Below are 27,629 nucleotides of genomic sequence, written 5' to 3'. Positions count from 1 at the left end.
CTTTCTGTTTATTTGGCATATCCTTTAGAGTTTGATCTGATATTTCTGTAGGATTGTGTGGTATAGGTGTAAAGTGCTTTGTATTATAATAAGAAAAAAAACCTGGCCGGGCGGTGGTGACCCATGCCTTTAATCCCAGCACTCGGGAGGCAGAGGCAGGCGGATCTCTGTGAGTTCAAGGCCAGGCTGGACCGACAGCCTCCAAAGCAATACAGAGAAACCCTGTTTCATAAAAACCAAAAAAAAAAAAAAAGAAAAGAAAAGAAAAACAGAAAGAAAAAACTGTTCCATTTTTTAGAGACATAGGCTGAGCATAGTCTGTCTTTACTTGTGTAGGTATACCCATGATGGCCATAGCTTCTAGCAAATGTGTGAATACTGAATCAGCCTTTTCCAAATGCAAAGCAGTTGCCCATTGGCAGCCTAAATAGGTATTGATTGTGTGGTATACATATTTTAATTTTCCAAACTCTCCAAAATGGAACACAGCCATCTGCCATGGGCTACTTCCTGCAGGTAGTGGAATTTGGTTGTATAAAGAACAAGTTGGACATTTTCTTGGCTCATTGCCAAGTGATGGAAAAGTCTTTTTTTTAAACCTTTGCTATTGACATGACATTTTTTTATGAAATTCTGAGACTCCTGGCACATTTCTAATCAGTAGTTGATCAATTTCTTCATTGCCTTGTGCTAGTGGGCCTGGCAGACACATATGGGATCAAATATGTTACATATATGAAGTGATTCTTATTCCTGATAATTTCTTGTAAGTGAATAAATAATAAAGTCAATTCTGTATCATCTGGAATAAATTCAGCAGTTTCAAATCTTATCATTATTAAAAGATCTATCATTTCTACTGGGTCTATTCTTACTAATTAATAAAGTCTCAATTTTCGTTTTAGAATTAACTCAGAGACATTTTTCATGTAAGTTTTAAATTTTTTACTCAGTTTATGTGGTAAAAAGATCCATTCAAAGATAATACCTTCCCTTCCCTCTGCATTAGAGTTCCTGTAGGGGACGCTTGGAGGGTAATATGACCAGAATGCAGTTAAGCTTTGGATCCACACCATCTACGTGTGTAATCTGTAATTTGTCTTTCACCAAAGCCAACTCTCTTTCAGTTTCACCTGATAATTTCCTGGCACTATTTGAGTCCTTGTCATCCTCTAAAGTTTTAAACAAATTACTCAGTTTATCACAGTGTACCCAATGGTTAGACATAAGTAGGAAATGTTTCCTAGCAATCTTTAAATGACATTTAGAGTCTGTAGTCAATCTCTCCTAATTTGAACCTTTTGGGGTCTAATTTTTTATGAACATATCTTAGAACCTAAATAATTAATACATCTCCTCTTTGTATTTTTTTCAGGAGCAATTTGTAATCTCCAACAAGGGAAAATTTTCTTTATCTCTTCAACATTCTTTCTAAAATTTCTATATTTGAATCATCTAATAAGATGTCATCCATGTAATGGTAAACTATATATTGAGGAAATGGCTTACATGTCATTTCCAATGACTTCCATACAAAATATTGGCACAGGGTGTGGTTATTTAACATTCCCTGATATTCCTTAGCAGGCTGAGAATTCTTATAAGTAGACACTGTGAGGGTAAATTTTTCTCTGTCTTTTTCTTGTAAAGATATAGTGGGGAAACAATCTTTTAAATCAATAACTATAAGAGGCCATCCTTTAGGCAATAGAGAAGGCAAAGGAATTCCAGAATGTAGAGAGCCCATTGGCTGAACCAGCAGCTCTTAGATCTGTTACCATTTTCTATTTTCCAGATTTCTTTTTAATAACAAATGCAGAAGAATTCCAAGACTGGTTGACTCTTCAATATGATGACCATTTAGCTGCTCCTGTTCCAGCTGTTCTAAGGCCTACAGTTTCTCTGTTGTTAAAGACACATACAAGTTTGACTGTCAACCATTTTAAAAGTAGGGCTTTTGGTGCCTCTGAAAGATCAGCAGCTGTTGTGCCCTGTTCTTGTACAACCTGAATGGCCAGTGACTGTTCTTTATAATACCTTCTTGTATTTTACCCAGAAACAAGCATTAATGGTTTATTTCTAATATTGGGGGAATGTTAATCTGAGTATTCCATTGCTGTAACAAATCTTGTCCCCATAAATTCATTGCTATGTGAGCCACATATGACTTTAATTTTTCTCTCTGTCCTTCTGGGCCTTTGCATTCGACCCATCTTGTACTCTGTTTTACCTGAGATAAAAAGTTGAACATTTGCCTTCTGAAGAGCCAATATGGATGCCAAATTTCTGGTGAAATTATTGTTACATCTGTACCTGTGTCTACTAGACCTTCAATGACAATGTCATTTATTCATATTTTTAATTTTGGTCTTTGTTCATTTATAGAAGATTGCAAAAATACCCACTTTATCATTTTTCCTGAATTTTTTGTTCTATCTTCTATAGCTGTTCTATCATCCACAGCAATATGGTTTCTTACAATAGGCATTAGGTTCTTCGATTACTCTGGGGAGGAGTTGGCTCCAGTATGACAGGAAGCAACTGAACTGAATTTGGCATAGGGGTCTTCGAGAGGCTCCTCAAGGAATTTCCCAATGACAAGGGGTCACCTTGAATGTCCCTTATTAAACTACATTCATTAGTCCAATGCCTGCCTTTGACACACCTTCTGCATAATCCAGGAGGGAGGGGTATTCTGTTTGAATTATGATCAGAAGAAACATTGTTTCTAGGAACATCCTGTTTATAGTCCCTTTTAAGGTGACCTGATTTGCCACAATTGAAACACTTGACCTTTTGATTTTTCTTCAAATCTCTAGAAATCACCTCTCCTATCCAAGCATCATCATGGTCATGAGATTCAATATTTATTGTGCCTGGGACCCATTCCTCCAAGGATGCTGGTCTTTTCCCTCGGAGGCCTAATTATCCTTTTGCATCGAGAATTAGCATTTTCAAAAGCCCGAGGATTTTTCTTTTTTCCTTTTTTCTTGGTTTTTAGAGAAAGGGTTTCTATGTGTAACAGCCCTAGTTGTCCTGGAACTAGCTCTGTAGACCAGGCTGGCTTGGAACTCACAGAGATACACCTGCCTCTGCCTCCTACCTGGCTCAATTATTATTTGTCTAGCGTCTGAATTTGGTATCATTCTATTTACTGCCGAGGTCAAACTTTGTAAAAATCTATGAAGGCTTCCTTTGGGCCCTATGTAACTTTAGTAAATATCTCAATTTTCTTTCCTACTTCTCTAATTCTGTCCCAAGCTGCTGTGAGTCATAAAGCCAGGGTGTGCCCATCATACAGTGGTTGCCTTTTTAGAATAACATAATCTCCTTCTCCAAGAATTTGACCTTGGAAGATTTCCATACCTCTAGATACTCCATTGTCCAATGGTCTTAGCCTCTTCTTTCCACCAGGTCCTCCACTGTAATTGTGAACCAGGCTCTAAGACTACTGAGACTACTATAACCAAGTCTCTCTCCAGTCTCTAGGGATAGTTCTATTACAAGTTGACCATGAGTTTAACATCTCCTTGTCTCTAGGGATAGTTCTATTACAAGTTGACCACAAGTTTAACATCTGCTTTACAAATGGTGAATGCACATATGAATCTATTGCTTTCTTGAATCTCCTTAAATCTAACATTGCCACGGGAGTTCAATTAGCTCTTACAGAGTCTCTGTCATTTGACAATCCCCATAAGGTTAATGGATATATTAAGGTTGGTTGTTTGAAAACCTTAGGCTATTCCATTCTAATGTTATATAAAGACCAAAATTGGTTCTCCTTTAAATTCTTCTGTCTGATTTGAATATCTAAATGATCTGGGGTTTTTGTTTGTTTGTTTTTTGTGTTTGGTTTTGTTTTCCAAGACAGGGTTTCTCTGTGTACCTTTGAAACCTGTCCTGGAACTTGCTCAGTATACCAGGCTGGCCTTGAACTCACAGAGATCCACCTGCCTCTGCCTCCTGAGTGCTGGGATTAAAGGTATGCACCACTACTGATCAGCTTTCTCCCATTTTTTTATTGTGGGAAAAAACTCACTCTTTTTAACTAATTCCTCCCTTTAAGAATTCTCAATTAGCCGGGCGGTGGTGGCGCACACCTTTAATCCCAGCACTCGGGAGGCAGAAGCAGGCGGATCTCTGTGAGTTCCAGGCCGGACTGGACCAACAGCCTCCAAAACAATACAGAGAAACCCTGTCTGGTAAAACCAAAAAAAAAAAAAAGAATTCTCAATTGTCTCACTAAATATTCGACCAATGACAATGAAAATGTGAGGCTGACTGCTGCTTTGTAGAACAGTAAAAGCCTGGCCAGATTTCAAGCAGCTACCTAGTTTGGTAGCAGCCTGAGAAGGGGGTCCAGGGAAACCCACCAGGAGAGAAGGAAAACCTGGCTGGAGGGGTGGTGACTCTGACCTTGTGTAGCTCTGTCCTATGCCGTGGCTGCAAAGTCACAGGCAAACACCTCTTTCATGAATTTGTGCCCCAAAAGTTGGGCACCAGATATTTCACGAATTCTAATAGGTCTTAATAATAAAAACTCAGAGTCAGATATCAGCGGGTGAAAGCTGAAGATCAGAGACGCAGAGCAGCCAGCCACTGGAGTTCTCACCTCTACCCATGCTCAGACCAGAGGGGCCATCCTGTCCTCAGACTGCCTCCTAACAGTGCTTACACTGCACTGATCCTCAGACTGCTTCCTCAGACTGCCTGCTTCTGACTGCATCCATCTCTGAGTCCTCAGACTGCATCTCTCTCTTGTCTCCTCCTGCCCTATATTCCTCTCTCCAATCAGCCGTATCACTCCTGTCTCCACCTCCCTAGTGCTGGGATTAAAGGCGTGTCAGTCCAAGTGTAGGATCACCTTTTTGTGAGCTCTGTTTCTCTTTTAGACAGATTCAATCTCTTGTAGACCAGGTGGCCTTGAACTCACAGAGATCCGTCTGCCTCTGTATCCCACGTGCTGGGATTAAAGGTGTACACCACCATTCCCTGGCCTCTATGGCTAACTTTGCACTCTGATCTTCAGAAATGCTTTATTTGTTAGATCATAAACAAAATATCGCCACAACCCAATGGTACAGTGCTTGCCTGGCATTCACAAAGCTCTGGGCTTTACTCCAGGAGAGAGTAAAAAGTAAAAAAGAAAGGAACAATAAAAATAAGGACTGATTATCAGAATATGCCACAGTTAGTCCAGATAAGCCAGAGTTGAAGATGTTTACATCATGTTATAGGTAATATCAAGGCTATTAATATCAAGTGGGGTGCTGAATGTGGGTGTCAGTGAGGAGGCCTAGGTAATCTATTGAGCCTTGGGTAGTAGATCAGTATTTATTCCGGGTATACAAATGAACTTTGGGCACCCATCCAACAATGAGATGCACTCTCACCCTGGATTCTTGGGGAAGGGTCTAGGCCCTGCCTTGGATGAAATGACAGGCTATGGACATGCCCATGGTGGGCCTCACCCTCCCTGGACAAATGAAGGGATATTGGAGGGGTTGGTGGGAGGGCATGGACAGAGGGGAGAGAAAGGGAGAGGGACCTGGAATTGACACGTAAAGCAACCTTGTTTCTAATTTAAATTTAAATAAAAAAAATATCAAGTGGGGTGTAGTGGTGCCTATCTTTAATTCTAGCACTTGAGAGAAAGAAGTGGGTAGATCCAAGACTTGATAAAGTGAGACCTTGTCTCACAAACAGTGGAGAGGAGGGGGTTGGAGAGGTGGCTCAGTTGTTAAGTACACCAGTTAGTTGCTCTTGCTGAGGACCTGGTTCAGTACCCAGCTTACAGCTATCCGTACTTCCAGTTCCAGGGGATCCAGTGACCTCTTCTGACCTCTGCAGGCACACACGTGGTGCACATACACTCTCACAAAACACTTAAACACACTGCACAACGGTGGCACACGCCTTTAGTTCCAGCACTTGTGGAGGCAGAGGCAGGTGGATCTCAGTGAGTTCGAGGCCAGCCTGGTCTACAAATTGAGTTCCAGAACAACTAGGAGTGTTACACAGAGAAACCCTGTCTCTAAAAACAAAAACAAAACAAAACGTCTTTTTAGAAAGTCTATTGATGCCGTTAATACCAGCACTTGGGAGGCAGAGGCAGGCAGATCTATGTGAGTTCGAGACCAGCCTGGTCTACCGAGCAAGTTCCAGGACAGGCTCCAAAACAATACAGAGAAAACAAAACAAAAAACCTATTGATTAATAAGGAAAAGATGAACAGCCTGTAAACAAAGGGCAAGATTTGTGTAGGCATTTCACAGAAGTCAAGATTAGCGTAGCCGGGCTAGAGAGATGGCTCAGTGGTTGAGAGCTCTTCCAGAAGACTCAGGTTCAATTCCCAGCACTCACATGACTGTAAATGTAGTTTCAGAGGATCTGACACTCTCACAACAGAGATACATGCAGGCAAAACACCAGCACACATAAAACAAAAAAATAATTTTTAAAAAGATTAGCATGGTTAGTAAGCATATGAACTCGTTGTCAACCTTATTACTAAATAACTAAATGTAAAATAAAATAGTTTTATACCTCCAGACTGGCAAAAAGAAAAGCTGGGACAGCCCCAAGCCCTGGCAAGGGTACAGAGCCAAGGGCCTCTCTCAGCCGCATTCTTGGGAAGCTGTGAAAGACCCTCGAACAATAGAGAAATTGTGCTTGTGTGTATCATGGGTAAGATGGCTGCTAGCAGCACTATCTGTAATTGTCCCAAACTGGAAACTCACAGCTTCATCTCCAGAGAGATGGCTCTGTGAGCAGTGATACAGTCATACAATGGAACTGTTTCAACAATGATCTTGAACGACGTTAGCTATGTGTGTCATCATGAACAAATCTGATGATGAGCCAAAGGAATTGGATGCCAAAGATTGCATCTGTATGATTCTGTTGCTACAAAACACAAAAACAGGAAAATGCTGGGATGAGTGAATAACTGGGTGGTGAAGATTTTTCAGAAAAACAAGAACACGAGATTCACCGAAGCCAGGGCTGAGGAGGGGAGGGCTGTGACAAGGAAGGCCGTGGGTCTTTCTTAGATACTGCTCCTTGGAGAGGATACAGACACCCTTCACAATTTGCCACACTGCACATTTATGCTTTACATTTCTGTGTGTTTTATTTCACAGGAAGTGAAGAAGGAAAGGAGCTGCCTCAGCTCAGAGCATGTAAGGGATATAGCTCTCAGGCAGTGTGGGGTGGGGGTGGGCAGCTGTCAGGAAGCCTGTGAAGGTTCCTTTGGCACTCACAAAGGATGTGTCGAAGGATAGATGAGTCAGAGGTCTGCTCTCCCTCTCCAGTCTTCCTCCAGGGAGAAACAGGAAAATACCTTGAGGGGAACCACCACCCGCATATACTTTCATAGTAGGGTGTCGTGGCACTTCCAGGGGCCACTGCCCCTTCTCCAAGTAAAGAAGGTTTCTCAAGGACTCCATAGTCACGCAGTCTTATCCAGTGGAGGGAACAGAAGATGCTTGCAGGATGTTTGCAAGGGTCCAGTGAGGATCAGATCTGTGATTTTCCTCTTTCCCCATCCCCAGACATATGGATTTGGTTCAAGTCCTAGATCTACTCTATAGGCCCTGGCATTGTCTAGATCATTCCCCTACAAGGCTTACATCACTGTCAAAAGCCCCTTCCCTATTAGGTTGACCTGACCATCTGTATTGGGGATGAAGCTGCATCTTGGTGTCCATCAATAGGGGACACTCAGGACCATGACCCGGAGTCAGAGCAACTGGTATTTGTATAGGTTTCTAGCTATTGGGTTGGGGCTATAGATCAGTGACAGAACATTTGCCTAACATAAGCAAGACCTCAGATTCCATTAGTGTAAATGATAAATAAATGAAAATCTAATAATAAAAATCTAAAAAACAAAACAGAGTAACAAACCCAGAGGACAAAATGGCTCTCCACACTTTTGGATCAAACACAGGAAACATACAACTGTGTTCCTCCCCAGGCCTTGGCTCACATTGCTTCCCATGCTGTCTTCTTTCCTCAGGCCCAAACAGTAGCCATCTATGAATACATCCTGATGGCAGGCAAGTCAGGGAACCCACTCTGGGTTTCAGTTTCTCTCTCAGTAGAGAGAAGAGTGTAAAGCCTATTAGTGGTGGTGCATGTACTCAGGAGACAAAGGCAGGCTGATCTCTGTGAGTTCAAGGTCAGCCTGGTCTACATTTTGAGTCCCAGGACAGCTGAGGCTATACAAAGAAACCCTGTCTCCAAAAACAAAACAAGAAGAAAAGAAAAGAGAAAGAAAAAAAAGAAAAAGGAGGAAAGGGAATAAATTTGTCCGTAGGGTAGGACCTGTTGCCCGCCCCCAAACCCAGCCTCACACAATGGGATCCAGAAGGCAAAGCAATTTGCTCCCCCAGTGCTATGGCTCCTGGAGAGGGTGAGAACACCTTCAGAGCTCTGGGATGCTGGGGGTAGGCAGAGCTGACCAGACTCCCATGATTAGTGGTGGCTAAGAGGAGTATCAGGGAGCCAGGCAGGAGTCATGGCTTTGACTCAGAGCACTGGAGCAGTGATGAATTCACACGACAGTGGGACTTGAACTCGGGTTTCTCTGAGCCTCAGTTCTCTCACTTAAAAATGGGTCTACTTTTCCAGCTCAGCACCACAAATGCTGCAAGTGTTCAGTACATGGTAACTACCACATTATGAATTCTTCGTTCACTCTCATATCAGCCCTTGCACACAACCTTGCAAATGAAGTCCTGGTCTTGGGGTAGTTCAAAGAGGTGGTCAGCTATTCCAGCTGGTCCAAAGTCCCAAGAGATAAGACAAGGCTGTACAAAATGCCTTGGTGTGCCTTGGATGCCCACAGACCCCAGGTGTTTAGTCAGCCTAAAGGATCCATCACCGAGCCAGGCGGTGGTGACACACACTTTAATCCCAGCACTTGGGAGACAGAGGCAGGTTGATCTCAGTGAGTTCGAGGCCAGCCTGACCTACAAATCGAGTTCCAGGACAGCCTGGACTGTTACACAGAGAAACCCTGTCTTGAAAAACCAAAAAGGACTCATCACCTGACTGTGGGCCAAAGAACTCCCAGATCCTCTAGCGCAGGGCTTGAAAAGCATGTTAGTCACTGAGCGGTCCCCAAAGCAGGTACACTGCAGCACAGGATACAATCAGCAGACTCCTAGCCACAGGATCAAAACCTATTCTCATCTAGTCCTGTTTCCTATTTTACAGAAATGGGCACTGTAGTCATAATGGGCATGGCCCCAGTTCCTCATTGAGTTTAGGACAGAAAGGGAGGAGAAAATGGCTGGTCCTCTAGGGATTGTTCCATGTGCCCTAATCCTGACCATGGCACCCTGGTTCTTCTCGCCTGGCAGATGGAGGCAGACTCTGGTTCCTGGAAGCAGATGGTCATTGGAATCCAGCACCTGTCATTCACTGCAACCCATGATGCCCTGGGGCCACAGCCTCCTACTTCAAGGAATTTGACTCACCTAGTCAATCACACACCTCCAGACTAACAGCAGGAATTTGGGGTTCCAAACAAAAGCCCTTCAAACTACACAGCAGTCGCTGGTTACTGGGCACAAGTACAGTCCTTGATCTGGTTCTATGTAAAAACCTTCTCCAGTAGGGCTGGGGATGGCTCAGTAGTAGACAGCTCTGGCTGCTCTTCCAGAGGCCCCTGCTTCAATTCCCAGCACCCATGCGGCAGCTCCCAACCATTTGTAGCTCCAGTTCCAGAACTGACACCCTCTTCTGGCCCCTGGGGCACCAGGCATACACACAATACACACATACATGCAGGCAAAACACTGATACACATAGAATAATGAAATAAAGATTAAAAAAAGAAAAAACCTTTCTTCTCCAACATAAAGTACAGTGAAGGCCAGATAATGCCAAGGTCTCTGCCAGCCCTGACCTCCAGACACATTTATTGTCACACACAAAAAAATTCCAGTCTAAATGGCTGTATCTGGCAGAAAGAATTTCGTGGGAAAAACCGAGGGGACCAATTGGGACCACCCAAACTATTTGGACACCTGGATGCCATTATCCCCACCCATCCTTGGCCTATCAAAGCCCCACTTACCCGCCTCATTCTAGTCAGCACTTCCTGTGAAATCTTCCTAGACCCTCCCACTGGGTTCCAACCTCCGGGCTCCCTCATGCACAGCTTCCCAGAACACCGCACCAGCACCAGCACCTCATACTCACTGGCCTGCTCCAGACTAGGCACAGCCACACCCAGCTAGAGGCTGCTCACAGGCAACAACCAGCTGCATACCACGCCAGTCACACAGCAGGAACTCAGTAACTGTTAACTGTGGCTTTGGAGTTTGGGCTCCAGCCAAGACTGACGGATCCAGATGGATCCTGATCTATTATTTAGCTATGGCCCCAGTCAGTTCACTTAGCAGCCTGGGACCTAGAAGACTAAAGACCACCCACCCATTAGGGCTGCTGCCAGTAGCTCTCTACCTGGACACTGGTGATGCTCAGTAGAGCCTGCTGTCCCCTCAGTGCCAATCAAACCCTGGCCATTGAGACAAGGGTCATCTCTGATTTCTTAAGAGGGTGGTCCCTCCTTGAGTCTTATCATTGCTAAGCCTTAGACCCCATCTAACTGCCCCAGCCTTGTTTGGTCCCAGCCCACTACAGGGTGGGTATGCTATGGGGACCAGATTTTGTGTCCTCAAGGCTCAGGAAGCACTTCGTCATCAGCCCTGGATTCTTGAGAGGTGGGACATGGAGGGGCTGGATGGGCCAAGTCAACCAGCCAGTCTTCTGGTAGTTGTGGCCTGCTCCAGCCTGGGACCCGGTCTGTTCACTGAGTCTGGGACACTTGTTGATGAGGTCTGGTGTCAAGCCCACTTCTGCTCATCTTCCCATGCAAGCCGGTCTCCTTCTACGTGGCAGGGCTGTGGCCCCATCGCTGCTTCCACCAACAGCTGTGTGGAATGGATGTCACCTGGGTCCAGTGTAACCATACGGGTGCCGCAGCAACAGGCTTTGATGGCTGGGCAGCACGTGAGTGTGGTAGTGCTCCACCATGCTGCCCACACTTGCAAACAGAACCTCACCTTCCAGGTAGAACTTGGAATCCTGCAGGGCAGAAGGGATCAGGTTCAGCAGGGTCCGACGAGCCCATTGCCTCAAGCTATACCCTCCTCTCCCACCCCCTACTCCATTTTCTCAGAAGGAAAGGTAGCAAGTAACAATGGCACCGATCGGCAGGCTTGCTCCCAGCCGTCCATGTGCCCTCCCTGTCTGCCCACACAACAGGCCTTGTATTCCAGAACTCTCCTGTCAGTACCCTGGCATTGGCCCCAAGGGTCCAATGTGAAACCTGCTCTCAGGGCAAGGTCTGTGAATAAAAGCAAGGGCTGAGGAGAGCTACCCAACACTTCTGGAGTAAGCTAAGGACAAAGCAAGGTTAGGAGATGAGGGAGGCTGACGCCATGGGGAAGAGACAGAGGGCAAAGGACAGGGCAGGGCTGATGTTACTGAGGTACCAGCCCAGTTCCCCACTGCCACATCACATAAGGGGACTCACTCGGCTCTTGCTAAGCCTGGAGGCCAATGTCCCCACCCCACCCTCAGAGCAGGGCCCACCCAGTGTCTCACCTTCTCAAAGATGCGGTAATTCCTCACTTTGTTGGAGGATTCATCCCATACAACCAAGACCTACAGGGAGAGAATATGGAGCAGAAGGCTTAGAGGTGGCTGCAGGACTGGCCACCAAAGCCGAAGAGAGTAGCGGCAACTATGAGGCCAGATGTTGTGGCCCTTGGGGGCTAATATGAGTCAGAGACCAGCTACAGTCCTCTGTACAGAGACAGTGTCTCACCCTGGTGAGACATAAGTAGCTACCATCTCTCACACCTCTCACACGAGTGAGGTAGGCGAGGTGTCATGTTAACACTTGTACACTCAACCTCTTGCTATTTCCACTGCCCCACGCAGCCTCCCTTTCCTCTGTACAAACCCCATCCTAATCCAAGCTCTCTGGCTCCAGTGGAAGGCAGCCGCAATCACCCCCCAATTTGTAGAAATCATTTAGTTTTGAAACAGAGAGAGGGTGCCGCTGAGCAAGGACCCTAAAGAAAGAATTCAGCTGAGGTGCCAACTAAGAGGACAGAAGGTTCTGGTGGCACAGCTGTCCTGCAACAGCAGCCTACCTTCCCTGACTTGGTGGAGGAGTTCCGAATGCAATACAGTCCATCCTGAGGCTCCCCACGGGGATTTGTAGCTTTGAACAACCTAAAAAGAAACAGCCATGTTGGTGGTGAACCTCCCTAGACAGCTTTCATAGGTCCCTTCTAGCCCCACTAACCACGTGGCTTTCTGTCCACTCTTGGTTTCCGGTTGTAATCGAGGATGTGAAGCAGAGGGACTTACGAAAACAACAACAAAACCCCATTCCGAACCATTGCCATCACATTTCCTTGCTCAGGCCACAAGCTTGAGCCTCACAGCAAGGACAAAAAGCACTGCGCACTGACCTTTCTACCTCACAGGATTCTGTGGTGTTGACAAACACTGAGTTAGGCAGCGGTACCTGAAAGAGGCCAACAGTTGTCACTATCAAAGCGTCACCCTCCACACATCACTGCTACCCCAGGACTTTGCACGGTGCCATCTCCCTCAAACCCAGAGTCGTGGAGCCCTTGTTCAGGGTAGCCAGTGGGAGCCCCTAGCCTACTGCTCCCCCCTGTCTGTCCACCTGCCACGGGGTGGGGCCTGGGCCCTCCACTCCGGCTTGCCTTCTCATAGTCCTCATCTGAGTCCTCCTCGCCAGTGCCAGCCTGTGAGGGCTGTCGGGCCTTTTCAAAGGAGAAGCTCCTGAAACTCTGTCCATCGGGGGGTGATCGCCTGGAGCAATATGGAGGAAGATAAGAATATTATCACCCTCAGACACAGATAGGTCACCCTTCCTCCCCTCCACACATGACCCGACTTAGCATCAGAATCCTGGTGCCAGGCTTCTCTGGCCCTGTGGCTGTAACTGCTTGGGACAGCAGAGCTCTGAGACCCGTGCTCACTGCCCAGAGGAGGCAGGAGTTATCACAGATCTGAAAGTCCAACTAGGCAATCAGGATTGCCATTACTACATCGAGCACCTGAGCTCAGGTGTTATCATATAGTGGACAAGTGTATTGGGAGCTGCCAGGGTCCAAGATCTACTATTGATTGTTTTGGGATTCTGGCAAAGTCACAGTTCTCTTGAAGCTATGAGGGGGTGGACAGATAGGACCAGACTGAACAGTACAATCTGACCCCAAGGGATACCCATGGTAAGAGCCCAGCCCACTGCATAGGCAGCAGGTGGTCCTCTTGAGCCTAATCTCCAGGCCTTTGGGGAGACTTGAAGGAAGCACACATGGCCTGAAACATAAGCCCACATCAGATGCACAAAGCTGGACATCACCTGTACCCCTAGATCAGCCAGGCATAGGGGAGGCTGGGACAGTGAGGAAACCCTTCCCACCCTGTTCCTAATGCTTCCCCTTAGAATGTAAGTGGTTCAGGGTGGAGAACAAACTGGGTTGAGGGAAACTACTGGCTGGCAGGCGGAGGTACTACCCCACCCAGACTCACTGGAGGTGGGGAAGAGGTGTCTTTTCTGGTCTAGGTAGCACTGCAGGCCGAACTGAAGCCTCAGGGATAGGCATCTTCTGCACAGGAGGCCTAGGAGCCACAGGGGGTACAAAGAGTCCAGGCTTGGCTGCCTCCCTCGAGGAAGCTTCTTCAGGTATCTTCAGGAACTTGGGCTTATTAGCAGGCACGGGTGGGGGCTCAGATGTGGGTGGCCCCCGGGAAGACAGGTGAAAGGACTTGAGTTTGTCGCAGTTCCTAGAGGTGGCAATGGCCATATTGGTAGAGCCGGAGGCACAGCTAGTCCCATGTCCAGGGGTCCAGGGTTCTGGGTTGGGGTTCACACTGTCTCGGAAGCAAGGTTTCCGGAGGCTGGGCATGGTGGGTACATTGCCCAGTGGAGGGTCACTCATCCTCCGAGGGGTAGCAGGCACTCTGAGGGCAGGCTCTACTCGCCTCGGGCCCAATGGGTCTTTCTTAGCATCCTCAGGGGCAAGGCTAGCATCTGGAAGGCTTCGCTTAGGAGGTGGGGGTGGAAGTAAGGGGCTTGGGCTTTTGGAGGTGAAGGAATGGGCACGGGGCAAATCAGAGAAGGTTGGCTTCCGAGGTACAGGCACAGGGGGTGGTGGGTAGGCTGGTGGATGTGTCAGGGCATCTGCAGAACAACAAAAAAGCAAATTGGCATCATATAGAGGCTGGACCACCACAATCCTCTACTAGCAACAGACAGCAGGAGCCAACCAGGTGTGTACCCCTCGTGGCCCCAACTTCAGCCAGCCAGCAGCAGCTGACTCAGTATGCATCCTTCACGGTCCCACCCTTGACCTACCTAACAGCTAATACCTAGCCCACCACCCAGCTTTCCCTGGACCCAGGCCACCACTGATACATGCTCTTTCCCATTCATCCCCCTGAAGGCAATCCAGACAAAGTTCCTATAGCCTAGATGTCACATGAAGATCTATCAAGGCTCCTACAGACAGAAGTAAGCAGAGTGAGGATCCCCAGGCCTTCACCTGAGCAAGGGAAGGGTGATTTCTGAACGAGAGAGATGAGCAGGAAGGGCCAGAACCAGTGGGGTGGAGTTGAAAGCCTGTGCTTACAACAAGCTAAAGGCACTGTGTGTGTCATCTAGCTCAGATGTCTTATGGGCCATCAGGAGAGCAGGCCCAGGAACAGTGGGGATGATACCAGAGAGGCCTGAGGTCCACTCAGCCACAGGGAGGGGTGGGGATGTCCCTCAAGAGGTAAACACGGGAGACAGAAGAGCAAGGGCCAGAGTGCTAGGCACAGGGAGGCCAGTGACGAGGAGGGCGGGTCTCAAGAGGAGGAGGGATAATGACAGAGAGTGTTCAGTGCAGTCGCTCTCCAGGTGTCTACCTACAGGTCAAGGCGAGCCTCTTTACTTTCCCACTCCTTGGAGCTGGGCGGTCAAGTTGAGGCCTGAGGCAAGAAGGTATGAGAGGACAGGAGATACAAGGAACAGGGTAGTCAAAGGAGTGTTGCTAGAGCTGATCCCAAGGGAGGAGTAAGGACCCAGTGCCTGCAACTAGTGGAAAGAAGGTGGAAAGGGGGCGTGAGGGGGCAAAGGTCAAGGCACTGGAGAATGGGAAACAGAAGATGGACGGTCACTCCCAAGACTTAATGACAGACAAGACAAAGCTGGGGTGTTCTGAGGAGGGAGCAGGGAAAGCACAAGGTATAAGAGGTAAAGGTTAGAGGGCAGGACAGGGGCATGCCCTTCCTGCCCAACCCAAGTCCCTGTCGCTCACACATGTGACTGTCCATACACTCATCTGCCCCAGAGACTGCTTCAGGTGGTGTCAGCCCGGCCTACAGCTTTGGTCCATGGAGAACTTGTTGCCACGGGCAACCCCTTTCTCACCATCCCTTCATTTTCAGTCTCAGCCTCCAGGACCACCATGGCTTCACTTGACCTTCCATCCACACAAAGTTAACCTGGGAGGTGGCAAGAGCAGACGAGCAAAGCCAACCCCAGAAAGGAGACTGAGACCACTCAGAGCAAGACCCACAGCCTTCTAAGCATGGTGGTTCTTGTTTTTAATTCTGTTCTCAGGAGGCAGAGGCGGGCAGATCTCTGAGTCTGAAGTCAGCCAAGTCAGGAGAGAGTCAAGACAGCCAGGGCTACAGAGAGACCCTGTCTCAAAAACCAACCAAACAAAAAGGAACCATCAGCAGAGAAGAAGTTCTGTTCTTGGTCCTAGTCCCCAGTCCATACCCACCAAGAAACCCCCAAACCCAGCTACCCTACCTACCCTCAAGCTTCATGGGTCCCGGGGAGTCAGGCTCCAAGTACGAGTCATCGTCATCTTCATGTTCATAGTCTACATGTAGTAAATGGAAGATGAGTCACAACATAGTCCAGATCTGCTACATGCAGAACAGGATGGCATGGCCCACTGTGCTTTGGCACAGTGCTCGACTCATGGGAATAGGGCACTCAGGAGACATGGGGTTGGAGACAAGGAGGAAGGATTCGAAACCTGAACTCACTGCTGGAGGTCAGAGGCAGAGAAACCATATCACTCTGCCAGACGACAGGGCAGGGAGCAAAGCTAGACATGCATTTCTCTCCTAGGCAACCCAAGTGGGTTCACTGTCAGCAGTCAAGTGGATATATGGCAGGTGCAGAGATGGTCTTACCTTCATTATCGGTGGGGTATGGAGAGAGGCTGATATCTACAGGTCGCTCAACTGCACCGTAGAAGCTGTCCGTGTCTGAGCTGGAGTCGCTGAAACCCAGAGCAGGGAACAGGCAATGAGCACTAGACCAGTGGTGCCCTTGCACTCACGTGTAGTAAGTGGCCTGTGCACACACACTCCCAACACCACAGATGTCAACATCCATTTGGGGACCCATGGGCACACAGAGATATGAACACATAGAGATACAAGGACAACACCTCACACATGTATACAGACAAAAGAACACAAGTGTCATAAAGAAAGACATTTGGACATATGTGTACATGTGGTTCAAGGACAGACATAGGGACTGCAGGCTTGGGGCCACCTATGGGTACCACCTCCCTGCCTCACTGTGGTTTCTGCAGCCTTGACTGTCTAGATGCCTCAGAGCTGGGTCTCCATGTCTACCTCCTGTCCAGTGAGTCTCAGTCAAGCCTGGACTGAGATATTGCAAGATGCTAGGCCAGACTAATGGCCAGGTGCTCTCAAATTCAGTCCAGAACCTCAGGGCAGCCTTGGGGGTTCCCAGTCCTCTCTAGATCAAGTTTCACTATGATTGGATCAGTGTATGTCCCCTAGAGAGCCCCTGCAGTTTGCTGGATCACCTCACAGGTGAGGATGCAGAGACCAGGACTGACTGAGCTCCCAAGGGACAGAGTAGACACAGGGAGTTGGGAATCCAAAGCCCTGAGCTGTAAGTGCTGGGCCTCCATAGTAGGGGAGGGGAAAAGCACATGGCCCCCAAATAAGTACAACAGAGTGACACAGAGGCAGAGCTGCAAGACCGACAAGAGTAAAGATGGTGCACGCACGCCACACACACGGTTATGTAAGCAGTATATGTTTCCACATACATGAAGCTTACCTAGCACCTCCACAAAAGCCTTTATGGAAGTCATTATAGCCAAGCCCCTTCATGGATTAGGAGGGAACCGTAGGAGCCAAGAAGCCCTAGGGACTTCCACCCACCCATCACATCCCTTGGTGTACCTGGTATCTAGAGGTAGCTCCTTTTTCTCATGGAAGTGGCCAATTTCCTTGCGTAGCAAGGCCATCCAGCTCTGTGGGTCAGGAACAGCCATAGTAAGTATGATGCTGCCCAGAATAGGGGTCCCACTTTGCCCTCCTCCGACCACTGTCTCCCTGCTATGCAGTAACCACCACGTACAGGGAGAGGAACCTAGTTAGGTCCAACCTAGACTGTGTGGCTCAGAGTTGAGATCATTCTCCTCAGACTGCACACTGCCCCTCAACCCTTTCTGGGCTATACCCCGCTGGCACAGTCTCATGGTGTGTACAGGCACCCAGCCGCCCATACACCGACCAAGTCTTTCTCCTCCAGGTCCTAGCCTCCTGCCTGGAGGTGATGGGAGGCCAGCTCCTGGGGATCAATGTGTCCCTTCAGGCGGGTTCTGCCAGGCTCCCGAGGCCCTGCTGCCTGCTGATCACCTTGCGCTCATCCTCAGAGGAGGCTGAGAAGAACCACGTGCGGTGCTTCTTGCTGATGTGAATGATCTTGAATGGGAAGACATTGTTGGATGTCGTCTCCTCGGCTGCCCGCATCACTCTGAAGGTACAGTGCCAAAAGTCACCAGCTTGTCCACTCTCAAGAAATGGGATCATCAACCCCACCCATGAATTGATTTCAGCACTGGGCACCATGCCCTGGGGAATATGGGCAAACCTGGATAGCCTCTGCCTGCTCATGCTCTCAGTAGAACATCTAGATGCTTCAGGGGAACAGCAGAGTATGATTACAGGATGGTGCTGGGTCTGTGCGGACTTCCCAGGGCAGCAGTTGCAGAGCTCAGAGACATGGCCCCATTACTCTCGTTGCTCTGTCCCATGGACTGTCTCTTTGCTCTGTGGCCTGATCCCTCATACAAGGCTTTCTCAGACATCAGTCTACCTAGGGGAGTCCTGCTGGCTGGGCACTTGGTCAGGGTACCTATCACAGGTCCTGGCTAGGGCCTCTTAGGCCCAGCCCATCAAATGGGTTGGACAATCCTTGGGGCCCAGTCATATCTGTCAATGGGCTGAGTTCATGGCTTGGCTGGTACACCAGTCTGGGAAAAGTGACTAGGGAGAGAGCTTTGATTAGCTAGTGCCTAGGATTGAACTAGGAACCTGGCTTGGGTACTTTGGCAAGGCTGGCTCATCAAGGCTATAGTCAGGGTGAAGAAGGGGCCCAGAGCAACTTTAGAATAAATAGAAGGGGCTGGGCCCTTTATGGGGGTGGTGAAAGGCCCAGACTAATGCTACAGGGCACAGAGCCTGGGTCCCTACAGCCCCCAAGGCCACAGGATAAACTCAGGATGACCAATAGTCCAACATGTAGGCATTAGCTCAGGTTATACCTGCCCACTAGTCTAGAAGCCCTAATAAAGGCTTCACCCTACACATATTATCCTACACATATTATCCCACCCCCTGCTCTCAGAATATGAGGTGACAATCACCACGCAGATGAAAACCATCTCAGGAAAGCCAGGGAAAAGCAATTGGCACGGGGTTGGTCGGCAGACAGGATGGACACTCACCGGTTGTAGCCACTCAGGGAGAAGGCACCCTGAGGAGAGGCAGAGGTGCTGGTCTTGAAGTAGTAGATGCAGCGCTTGTGGATGATCACGAAGCGTAGGGGCCCTGGGGACAAATCGGCATCTGGGTGAGCCACAAAGCCACCAGTCAGCTCCACTCTGGGCCTCCTCAGAGGCCCTGTACAGCTTGGGGTCAGACCTCTGAGACTGCAGGGCATAGAACAGGAAGCGGGGGCAGGTATGCTGCCCCTCCCTAGGGCTTTCTGTGGGGTCAATACAGACATGTTCACTGGCACACTGGCCAATCTTGGGGCATCACTCCAGGGAGCACCTGGCCACACAAAGAAAGGGGGTAGCCTGAGGTTTCAAAGGACAGTAGGAAAGGGTGGAGCCTGGACCAGAGGCATAAGGAGGCCATAGCAGCATTGCTTAGAGCAATTGGGCTGCTGGGGGAGGCAAGGAGGGCGGGGCTAAGGCACTCAGAGCTGGCCGGTGAGAGCCAGGGATGGGGCTGTGCGCTAGCTCTGCTGTTCCTGCCCAGAACAGCACCCACTTAGGCCTGGGGGAATGCTAGTTGTGGCTCTTCCTTGGAGGCTGTCTGTACATAGTATAATTGACCTGCACAGAGTCCAACGGTCCAGCTGGGCAACACAGGGGCAGGGAGTCCCCGGCTCTGCAGGGGCAAAAGCATGGCGTGTCCATGCGGATCAGAGAGTTGGGCAAGGCTCCAGTGCTCCTTACTTTCAGCACCCTGACACTCGCTCAGCTGGCTCCTGACCTGGCACATGGGTCCATTCTGTGCTACATGACCAATCAACTCACCCACAACCAACACACAAGGCAAGAACAGCGTTGAGGGACCAGATCTCCCAGGCCACCCTGGGGTCCCCCACCCTTGACTGTAGACTGAAGCTCTCATGATCAGAACCATATACCAAGTGTTCATCTTCTATCTCTTTGCCTAGCTATACTATGCTGGATCTTGTGACAAGGTCCAGGCTAAGGAAATTGACCACCAGGTGTGCCAGCTGCCAGAAAAGGAAAGGAAATCCCAGAAGACCCATTAGAGCTGTAGAGAAGCAGGGCTATGTCCTCCCTCTGAGGCTCCCGCGATTCAGGGACTCACATTTGAGCAGTTGCAGCTGGGTTCCGCCCTTCTTGTGCAGGTAGCCAGCCTTAGCCACACCACCAGGCATAGTCAGCAGATTCTGGGCACCGATGGCCTTCATGGGGGCAGGCCAATGCATTTCCTCAGCCGCCATGAAGCTGCAATTGAAACAAAAGAGACAGGACTCAGCTGGGGTAGGCAGCAGGGAACAGCTTGGCAGGGGATCCTGGGAGGACATTCTGGAGATCTAGAAGGCAGTGTGGAGGGTCAGGTCAGTGGAGGAGGAAACTCTTCTTAAGTCCCCAGCTTCTGAGTGAGACTCTGGGGGTGGCAGTGCTACACAGTCAGTCCCCAGTCCTCATGGCCACAGGATGCTGAGCACTGTCCTTTTAGCATCATGAGATCACCGAACTCGTGGCCCCATGAATGACTGAACTAAGGAAACCCTAACTCGGGCACATCAGGCCTTATGCCATAGCTATGCAAGGTTCCTAGTTTGACTTTCCGGAGGACCTCCAGTCTCAGATGTTAGAGCTGTAAAATGGGATCCCAGAGTGGACTCAGCACACCCTTGTCAGTGCCATGAGGACCATTTGGCGGGCTTGTAGACTCCACTTCATCGGTCCAGGACATCAGGACCCAGAGGCTCCTTTCTGTGGGGAGCCCCGGGTACCAGTCACATCTGCCACCACTCACCCCATCACGTCCATCTTGAGACTCCTGAGGAGTCAGCCACAATGGGGGCAAGGCCAGTGGCCTGCTCTGACCAAGTTGGGGTGGCTAGGGGACAGATCCAAAAGGGCAGGCTGCAGAGACTCCTATTACCACAGTACCAACCCCAAACATACACACACACACACACACACACACAGAGAGAGAGAGAGAGAGAGAGAGAGAGAGAGAGAGAGAGAGAGAGAGAGAGAGAGAGAGAGAGAGAGAGAGAGAGAGAACACTCCAGGCCCAGGGTGGCTCACGCCTGTAAACTCAGCTTTCGTAAGGCTGAGTCAGGGAGACCCAGAGCGCTAGAAAATGAAAGAGAAAAGGATAGAAATCAATCAAGCCCCTGTCAACTGTCAGGCTCATTCCATCAAATGTGTGTTAGGGAATTAAGCTCACAGGCTGCCTCAGCTTGGCCTCTGAAAGGGTCAGTTGGCTACCCATCCTCGTCCCCGCCCTCAGATCCATAAACACCCAAACGCATTGGCCCCTGGTCCAGGCCAGCAGGAGCAGGGGCAAGGTCAGGGCCATTGGTCCCTAAACGGAGGCGGAGGTCTGGAACAATGGCGCGACCACACCCCCTGGCATAGCCCTGAGGGGACCGCGGGTGCCAGCCCTGCAGTGAGGTGCGAGGAGCATGCCCCCTCACACCCCCACACGCCCATCCAGCGGAGGGAGGTGCTGGCAGATGGACAGACCCAGCGTCAGGCTTGGAGCCCCCGACCGGCCGACTGTGGCTGGCCCACGCTCGCCTTTGTTCTGGGTGGAAGCTCCTGGGGCCCCAGGGACTTGCGGTCCCGGGTCGTGGTGCAGAGGCTGGGGGCCCAGGTCTGTGGACTGGAGGCCTGAGGTGAGCGCGAGCGCTCACACCCAGGGCTAGGGTCGCAGATCCCAAGCCCCGGGATCAGTACTCACGATGTCCACGCGGCGGGCACAGCCGGCTTCCGGGGGGCGGCCAGAGCCCGCCTCCCTTGTGCGCAGCGACACAGTCCCGGGCCGGGTCCACCGGCCGCAGCCTCGTCCCCAGAGCCCGTCTCCCTCCAGCCCCAGCTCCGTGGTCGCGACCCTGGGCCCGCCATGCTCGTAGAGCCCCAAGGCCGGGGCGGCCGCTGGCTCCTCCCCTCGTGGGCGGCGGGGTACGGGCTAGGGGCCAGGTGAGGAAGCGGACCCGCCCCTCCACACGTCAGTTTCTCCACCCACTGCTCTGAGGGTAGTGGGCTACGAGCCCTGAGAAATTGTCCAGTCCAGAATTAAGATTCTAGACACAAGCAAGGAAGCCACCGATGGAATGAGGAAGTCCCGCTCACATCCCCAATACCTGAGGATCCCGAATTCCCGCCTGTGGATCTCCATCCAACTCACCCCTTGGGTATGAGCGTCTGTAAAGTGGTACCCTGCTTCCTCTGCTAGCACGTGTCTCCTTTCCACGGGTTTCCCTCCCTCCGGACAGAATTTCCCCAAGGAGTCAGGGGTCCAGCCCTTGGCAGCTCTCTGGGAACCAGTTGCAGAAGACTGTTCCTGGATGCCCAAAGCTGGTTAAGCCCTTGTTGACCTCCTAGGCATCCTTCCTCCTCCATCGGTCACCATGACAGAGGCTACCCCCAGGATGGACCACCTGTGACAGAGGGCAGAGTACCTTCCCTTCCGTGGCACCTCTGATATATTCCTCAGGCTCCATGCCCACCCAGCTGCCTTCTCCCTGGTTTCCAGCTCTCCAGGCCACCTCGCACTGCATGTAGCTTTGAAGTCCCCGCTGCTTTCTCACTCAAAGGCTCTGGCTGCCTGGTGCGTTGGTTTCCAGAGGATTGCCCGCCATTTTACCCAGAACACTAAGCTGCCTCCTTCTTCCAGCCACCCTGTAGATCCCCCTCTCCATTGCCTCTGAGCAGGCCACGCCTTCCTCTTCTCCAGCCTCTCTTCTCCCCCACCAATTTCCCTTCATTACCTCCCAGCCAACACACCATTCCCATCACTTCTTTATTCTAAACATCACAGACAAAATTCTGCACTTTGTGGGGTTGAGAGAGGATCTCGCTCTGTAGCTCAGGCTGTCCTCTACTTTATGATCCTCCTGCCTCAGTTTCCCAAGTACCGGTATTACTGCTGTACTGTCACACCTGGCAACACTGAAGCCCTTCCTAATTCAGTCCTACCCCTGCCCTCAGCCTTTCTTGTGTGCCCAACACCTCTGTCTCTGTCTCTGTGCACAGACTCCAGTAACCCAAGCCCATAAGAATTCACCTGTTGTTGTAACTAAAGTAATTCAGCTTAAATATTAGATTCCAAAAACACTAACCATATGCAAATTGATCCAGAAAATATAAGAGCAAAGCCATGAGACCAGTATCACCCCAATACCAAAGCCAGATAAAGATATCACAAGACATGAAAACTACAGAACAATAATTCTGAGTTTTGTTTTGTTTGGTTTGCTCTGGTTTGCTCTTTTATGAAAGAATCTCATGTAGCTCAGGCTAGCCTTGAACTACCTGGGTAGCTGAGGATGACCTTGAACTTCTGATCTCCCTGCCTCCATCCAAGGCTAAGATTACCATGCCTGGTTTGTGCAGTGTTGAGAACTGAACCCAGGGTTTCATCATGCTAGACAGGCAATCTACCAACTGAGTTACATCCCCAGCCTAAAATCCCCCCAAAAGTTTAGGCATAAACATTCTCAACAAGATGCTAGAAAACTGAATCCAACACCATGTAAAAAGATTCTACAACAGGAACAAGAGGGATTTATCTAAGCAATTCAAGGTTGCTTCAATAGTTGAAGGCAATTAATATAACACACCATATTGATAAAGAACAAAACCACATAATCATATCAACAGACGCTTTGTTTTGGGGGTTTTGTTTGTTTTTGAGATGGAGTTTCTCTGTATAGCCCTGGATGTCCTGGAACTCGCTCTGTAGACCAGGCTGGAATCACAGAGATCCACCTGCCTCTGCCTCATGAGTTCTGGGATTAAATTCATGCCAGAAAAGAATTTTCTAGTCCTGACAAAGGGCATCTAAGAAAAACCTACAGCTAATATCACTGGAAGTGAAAGACTGAATATTTTCCCTCTAAGCACAGGATCAAGGCAAGGATATCTGATCCCATTGCTTTTCAACGTTGTACTGAAAGTGTGGTCAAGGCAACTATATAATAAGAAAAAATTAGATGTTGAGCTGGAGAGATGGCTCAGTAATTAAAAGCTTGGTTGCTTTTCTGGGGGTCCTGGGTTCAATTCCCACATGGACCCACATGGAAGCTCACATCTGTCTATAACCCTAGTTCCAGAAGATCTGGTACCCTCTTCTGACCTCCACAAGCCTTGCACACATATAGAGATAAAACACCCACACACAAAATAAAATTCAAATAAATTTAGTGTCCAGATAAGAAGAAAAACAAAGTAATGATTAGGTGGCTTTATGTAGCATAAATTCCAAGGAACCGAGAAATTACCAGGGCTAATGAGTGAGTTCTGCAAGGTGGAAGGATGTGAGATGAATATATAAAAACTTCACTGTATTTTGTTACATGTTCTAGCAACAAACAAGTCAAGAGTTCCAGTATTCCCTCTTCCAACCAGCTTCCCACGACTGGTAGAAGGCCCTACGTCCCTAGCCTGGGGCATGTGATACAGCCTTCCCTCTACGTGACACTGATGCAATAGGTTATCATTACCCCCATACACAGCTTTCGGGTCCAGAGTGGGCACCTAGGGTACTCGGCTAAGACAGACTGGCACTCCTGCTGGGAAGCTGGACTGAGGATTGCTGAAGGAAGCTGGAACAGAGCCCCACTCTCATCTGTGCAGAGCTGCTTCAAGGAAAGACGAGCCTACCTCCTCCTCCCATGCTTGGGCGGGGCTAGGTACCGGCGTAGGACAGTTTCAGCCCCATCCTGTCATCTCAATGGCCAGCAGAGGAAGCCTGGCTACCACCCTACTGAGGGCAGGTCGAAAGGCCACTGACTAACCTTGTGGGGATGCCGAGTTATACTTCACCTCTCCTGGGTACGTCCTCACTTCAGAGACAGAACTGACATCACAACCCCTCTCCAGAGGACAAGCCCTGCCTGACCCTGGGTGGGTAAGTCCGGATGACACTTGCTCAGCAGCCCAGCGCCAGACCAGGCTGGAGCAGAAAGAGGTTGTGGCACCATTGGTGAGTAGCATGCTGTGACAGAGCTCTTGGAGAGTTTTAGCCCAGCTTGCAGACGATAGCACCACTGGTGCCTGGGAAAGCTGAAGGGAAACCAAGAAGCCCCTGGCTTGCCTGTGGATGGGATGAAGGCTCATAGTTGACCACTGACTGACTTCCTGACTTGACACCTCAGTACTTATAGCGCCACCCTGGCCCCAGGGACCTGATCGCTAAATTCAATTCACTGGTGCTGGGGAACTAACAGTTCATGGGGCAAGAGAGCTCAGTCCCCTTCTCTGCAGGAACAACAGCCTCAGTAGGCTGTGCCACAGTGGGTGGGAGCTTTGAGAGAGAGAATGGAGACGGAAGTGCAAGTCTCACTCAGCCGTCATCTTCTGCTTTGTCCCCATAGGTGAGGAGCCATGGAAGAGTCCACTCCTCAGACTCCTCTAGTAACCTAGCAACATTCCCCTCCCTAAGTGGGAGGCTGAGGCTTCAGGGCCAGGGCTCACTTGCCAGACTCACTGTGCTTCATGGGTGGTTTGGCCTGTAGCTGCAGGCCTCCCTCTGCACCAGGACTTTGGGTATGTGTGAGTCAGTGTCAGTGGTTGTGGCTAGAGTCTCTGAGAAGGTGTGTGATCACTGTTCATGTGCACACACCTGGCCATACATTTGGGCCTGCAAATGTGCTTGTATGTACACCAAGAAGGCTGGACACCTGCCATACATTCTCCAGGTCAAGTCTCTCTACTCCTGCACACATCTTCTCACCTTCTCTGATAGTTGATCTTGATTCAGGTGGTCCTGCTGCCAGTGGCTGCTGGAGGGTATGGACAGAGCAAGCAAATAAAACCATTCGCGCTGGTGGTGGCGCACGCCTTCAATCCCAGGACTTGGGAAGCAGAGGCAGGTGGATCTCTGTGGGTTTGGGGCCAGCCTGGTTTACAAAGTGAGCTCCAGGACAGCCAGAGTTGTTATTCAGAGAAACTCTGTCTCAATAAACCAAAAAGCAAAACAACAACAAAAACCACTCTGTGCCACAAAGGTAGCCTGAACAAGTTGGGCTAGATGTAAGTTCTACGGCGTGTACCTGACCTGGGGCTCTGTGAACCTGCAGGGGTGAGTGGTCATTAGCTCTAAGGGTTCATACATAAACTGTGGCCCTGTACTGCACACCTGGTTGTCATCACATGCATTGTACTCACACAGCGTACATGTGTGCACATTGGTACATGTGTGTATATACATGCATGTATGAACTTATACATGGATTCAGGATGTGGCCCCTGAAGGTCTGGGCTCTGACTGCCCGTGACACCTGCAGATATGTCTGTGTGAAGGAACCAATTCCTCTGGTGATCACAACATCAAGGACTTACTGTTAACTGTGTCCAAACCTGATCACTCTTTGTGAAGCTGCAGGGCAAGGCAGGACTGGGCACTCCCAACACAAGGGGAAGGAGACCAGGTACCACCGGGGTACTTGTGCACACATATGTTCCCACTCAGGTATATACATGTACACATGATCTCATAAATAGCCCTCATATTACACATACACATGCACATACAGTCATTGTGGTGGTTTGACTGAGAATGGCCCCCAAGGTTCATATATTTGAGCACGTGGTCTAGAGTCAGTGGAACTGTTTGAGAAGGATTAAGAGGTGTGACTTTGCTGGAGGAGGTATGTCACTGGAGGTAGGCTTTGATGTTTCAAAAGCCCCATGCCATTCACAGTTAGCCCTCTCTGCCTTATAGATCATCTGTGAGCTCTCAGCTACTGCTCCAGTGCCATGCCTGCCTGCCTGCTACCATGCTTCCTGCCGTGATGGTCCTGTATTCTAACCCTCTGGAACTGTGAGCTCCAAATTAAATTCTTTCTATCATAAGCTTCCTTGATCATGCTGTTTTATCACAGCAATTCAACGTATCTAAGACACTTTTCTTCTCATAGGAACTGACCCACACATGCAGACACAGCAGTCACATGTGTACACACTTACTCATGTGCTCAAGCATATACTCTAGAGGCTGTAGAGATACTTCAGTGACTGAATTGGTGCTGTCCTTGCAGAGGACCTGAATTTGGTTCCCAGTACCCACATCAGGTGGCTCATAATTGTCTGTAACTTGGCTGGGCCGTTGGTGGCACACGCCTTTAGTCCCAGCACTCCAGAGGCAGGAGGATCTTTGTGATTTCAAGGCCAGCCTGGTCTACAGAGCGAGTTCCAGGACAGGCTCCAAAGCTACAGAGAAACCCTGTCTCTCGAAACAAAACAAAATTGCCTGTCACTCAAGATTCAGGGGCTTTCATGTCCTTTTCTAGACTCTGGGCAGCTTTACTCATGTGCCCATACCGCCACACAGACACACACATACATGTAATAAAACATGACATTTTTTAAAAGCATAAACTCATGTGTTCACACTCACACATACTTACACATGTGCTTGCTCACACATGTATACTGACACGTGTGTACTATACACATATGCAAATCACCTATTTATTCACACTCATACATACACAAGCAACAAACCCAAAGACATATTCACAGTCTAAGGTCCTTTGGCCCAGTCCATGACCTGACAGCTCGTCAGCCTTCACGGGGCACATATAAACTCAGAGCTTTACTTACATTTCACAGAAGGGCTCAAGACTTGCACTGGGCACTCCCCAGGGGCCAGACTCTGTGCTCTTCAGGGACCACCCCACATCATCATCCCAACACCCTGGTATTCCAACCAGTGTCACCCCCATATCACCAATGAAGATATCAAGGGTTGGAAGAAGCCAGTAACTCCTCCAAAGCTGTGTG

The 27,629-nt window shown here is 49.4% G+C and overlaps 1 protein-coding gene across 3 annotated transcripts in view; it reads right to left on the bottom strand.

Moving 5' to 3' along the window:
• Positions 1-9,838: 9,838 nt before the first annotated feature.
• Positions 9,839-27,629, bottom strand: part of Sh3bp2 (SH3 domain binding protein 2) — a 35,876-nt gene continuing 18,085 nt past the window's right edge. For 2 of the 3 annotated variants that reach the window (XM_040746923.1, XM_021226479.2), the window contains exons 2-13: positions 19,969-20,108; positions 18,846-18,948; positions 17,755-17,872; positions 17,296-17,366; positions 16,261-16,349; positions 15,873-15,941; positions 13,600-14,251; positions 12,765-12,873; positions 12,504-12,559; positions 12,180-12,261; positions 11,626-11,685; positions 9,839-11,103 (exon numbers count right to left, since the gene is read on the bottom strand). In XM_040746923.1, the coding sequence (XP_040602857.1) occupies positions 10,966-11,103; positions 11,626-11,685; positions 12,180-12,261; positions 12,504-12,559; positions 12,765-12,873; positions 13,600-14,251; positions 15,873-15,941; positions 16,261-16,349; positions 17,296-17,366; positions 17,755-17,872; positions 18,846-18,948; positions 19,969-20,104 (1,683 nt within the window). In that variant the 5' untranslated portion in view covers positions 20,105-20,108 and the 3' untranslated portion in view covers positions 9,839-10,965. Of the gene's footprint in view, positions 11,104-11,625; positions 11,686-12,179; positions 12,262-12,503; positions 12,560-12,764; positions 12,874-13,599; positions 14,252-15,872; positions 15,942-16,260; positions 16,350-17,295; positions 17,367-17,754; positions 17,873-18,845; positions 18,949-19,968; positions 20,109-21,582; positions 21,769-27,629 lie in introns of those variants that run through there. The other variant, XM_005068865.4, reaches the window with a different exon arrangement.

The sequence above is a fragment of the Mesocricetus auratus genome, unplaced genomic scaffold (genome assembly GCF_017639785.1).
Source record: "Mesocricetus auratus isolate SY011 unplaced genomic scaffold, BCM_Maur_2.0 Super-Scaffold_100006, whole genome shotgun sequence".
In the NCBI taxonomy this organism is placed as follows: Eukaryota; Metazoa; Chordata; class Mammalia; order Rodentia; family Cricetidae; genus Mesocricetus; species Mesocricetus auratus.
This window is presented reverse-complemented; position numbering and strand designations above follow the sequence as displayed.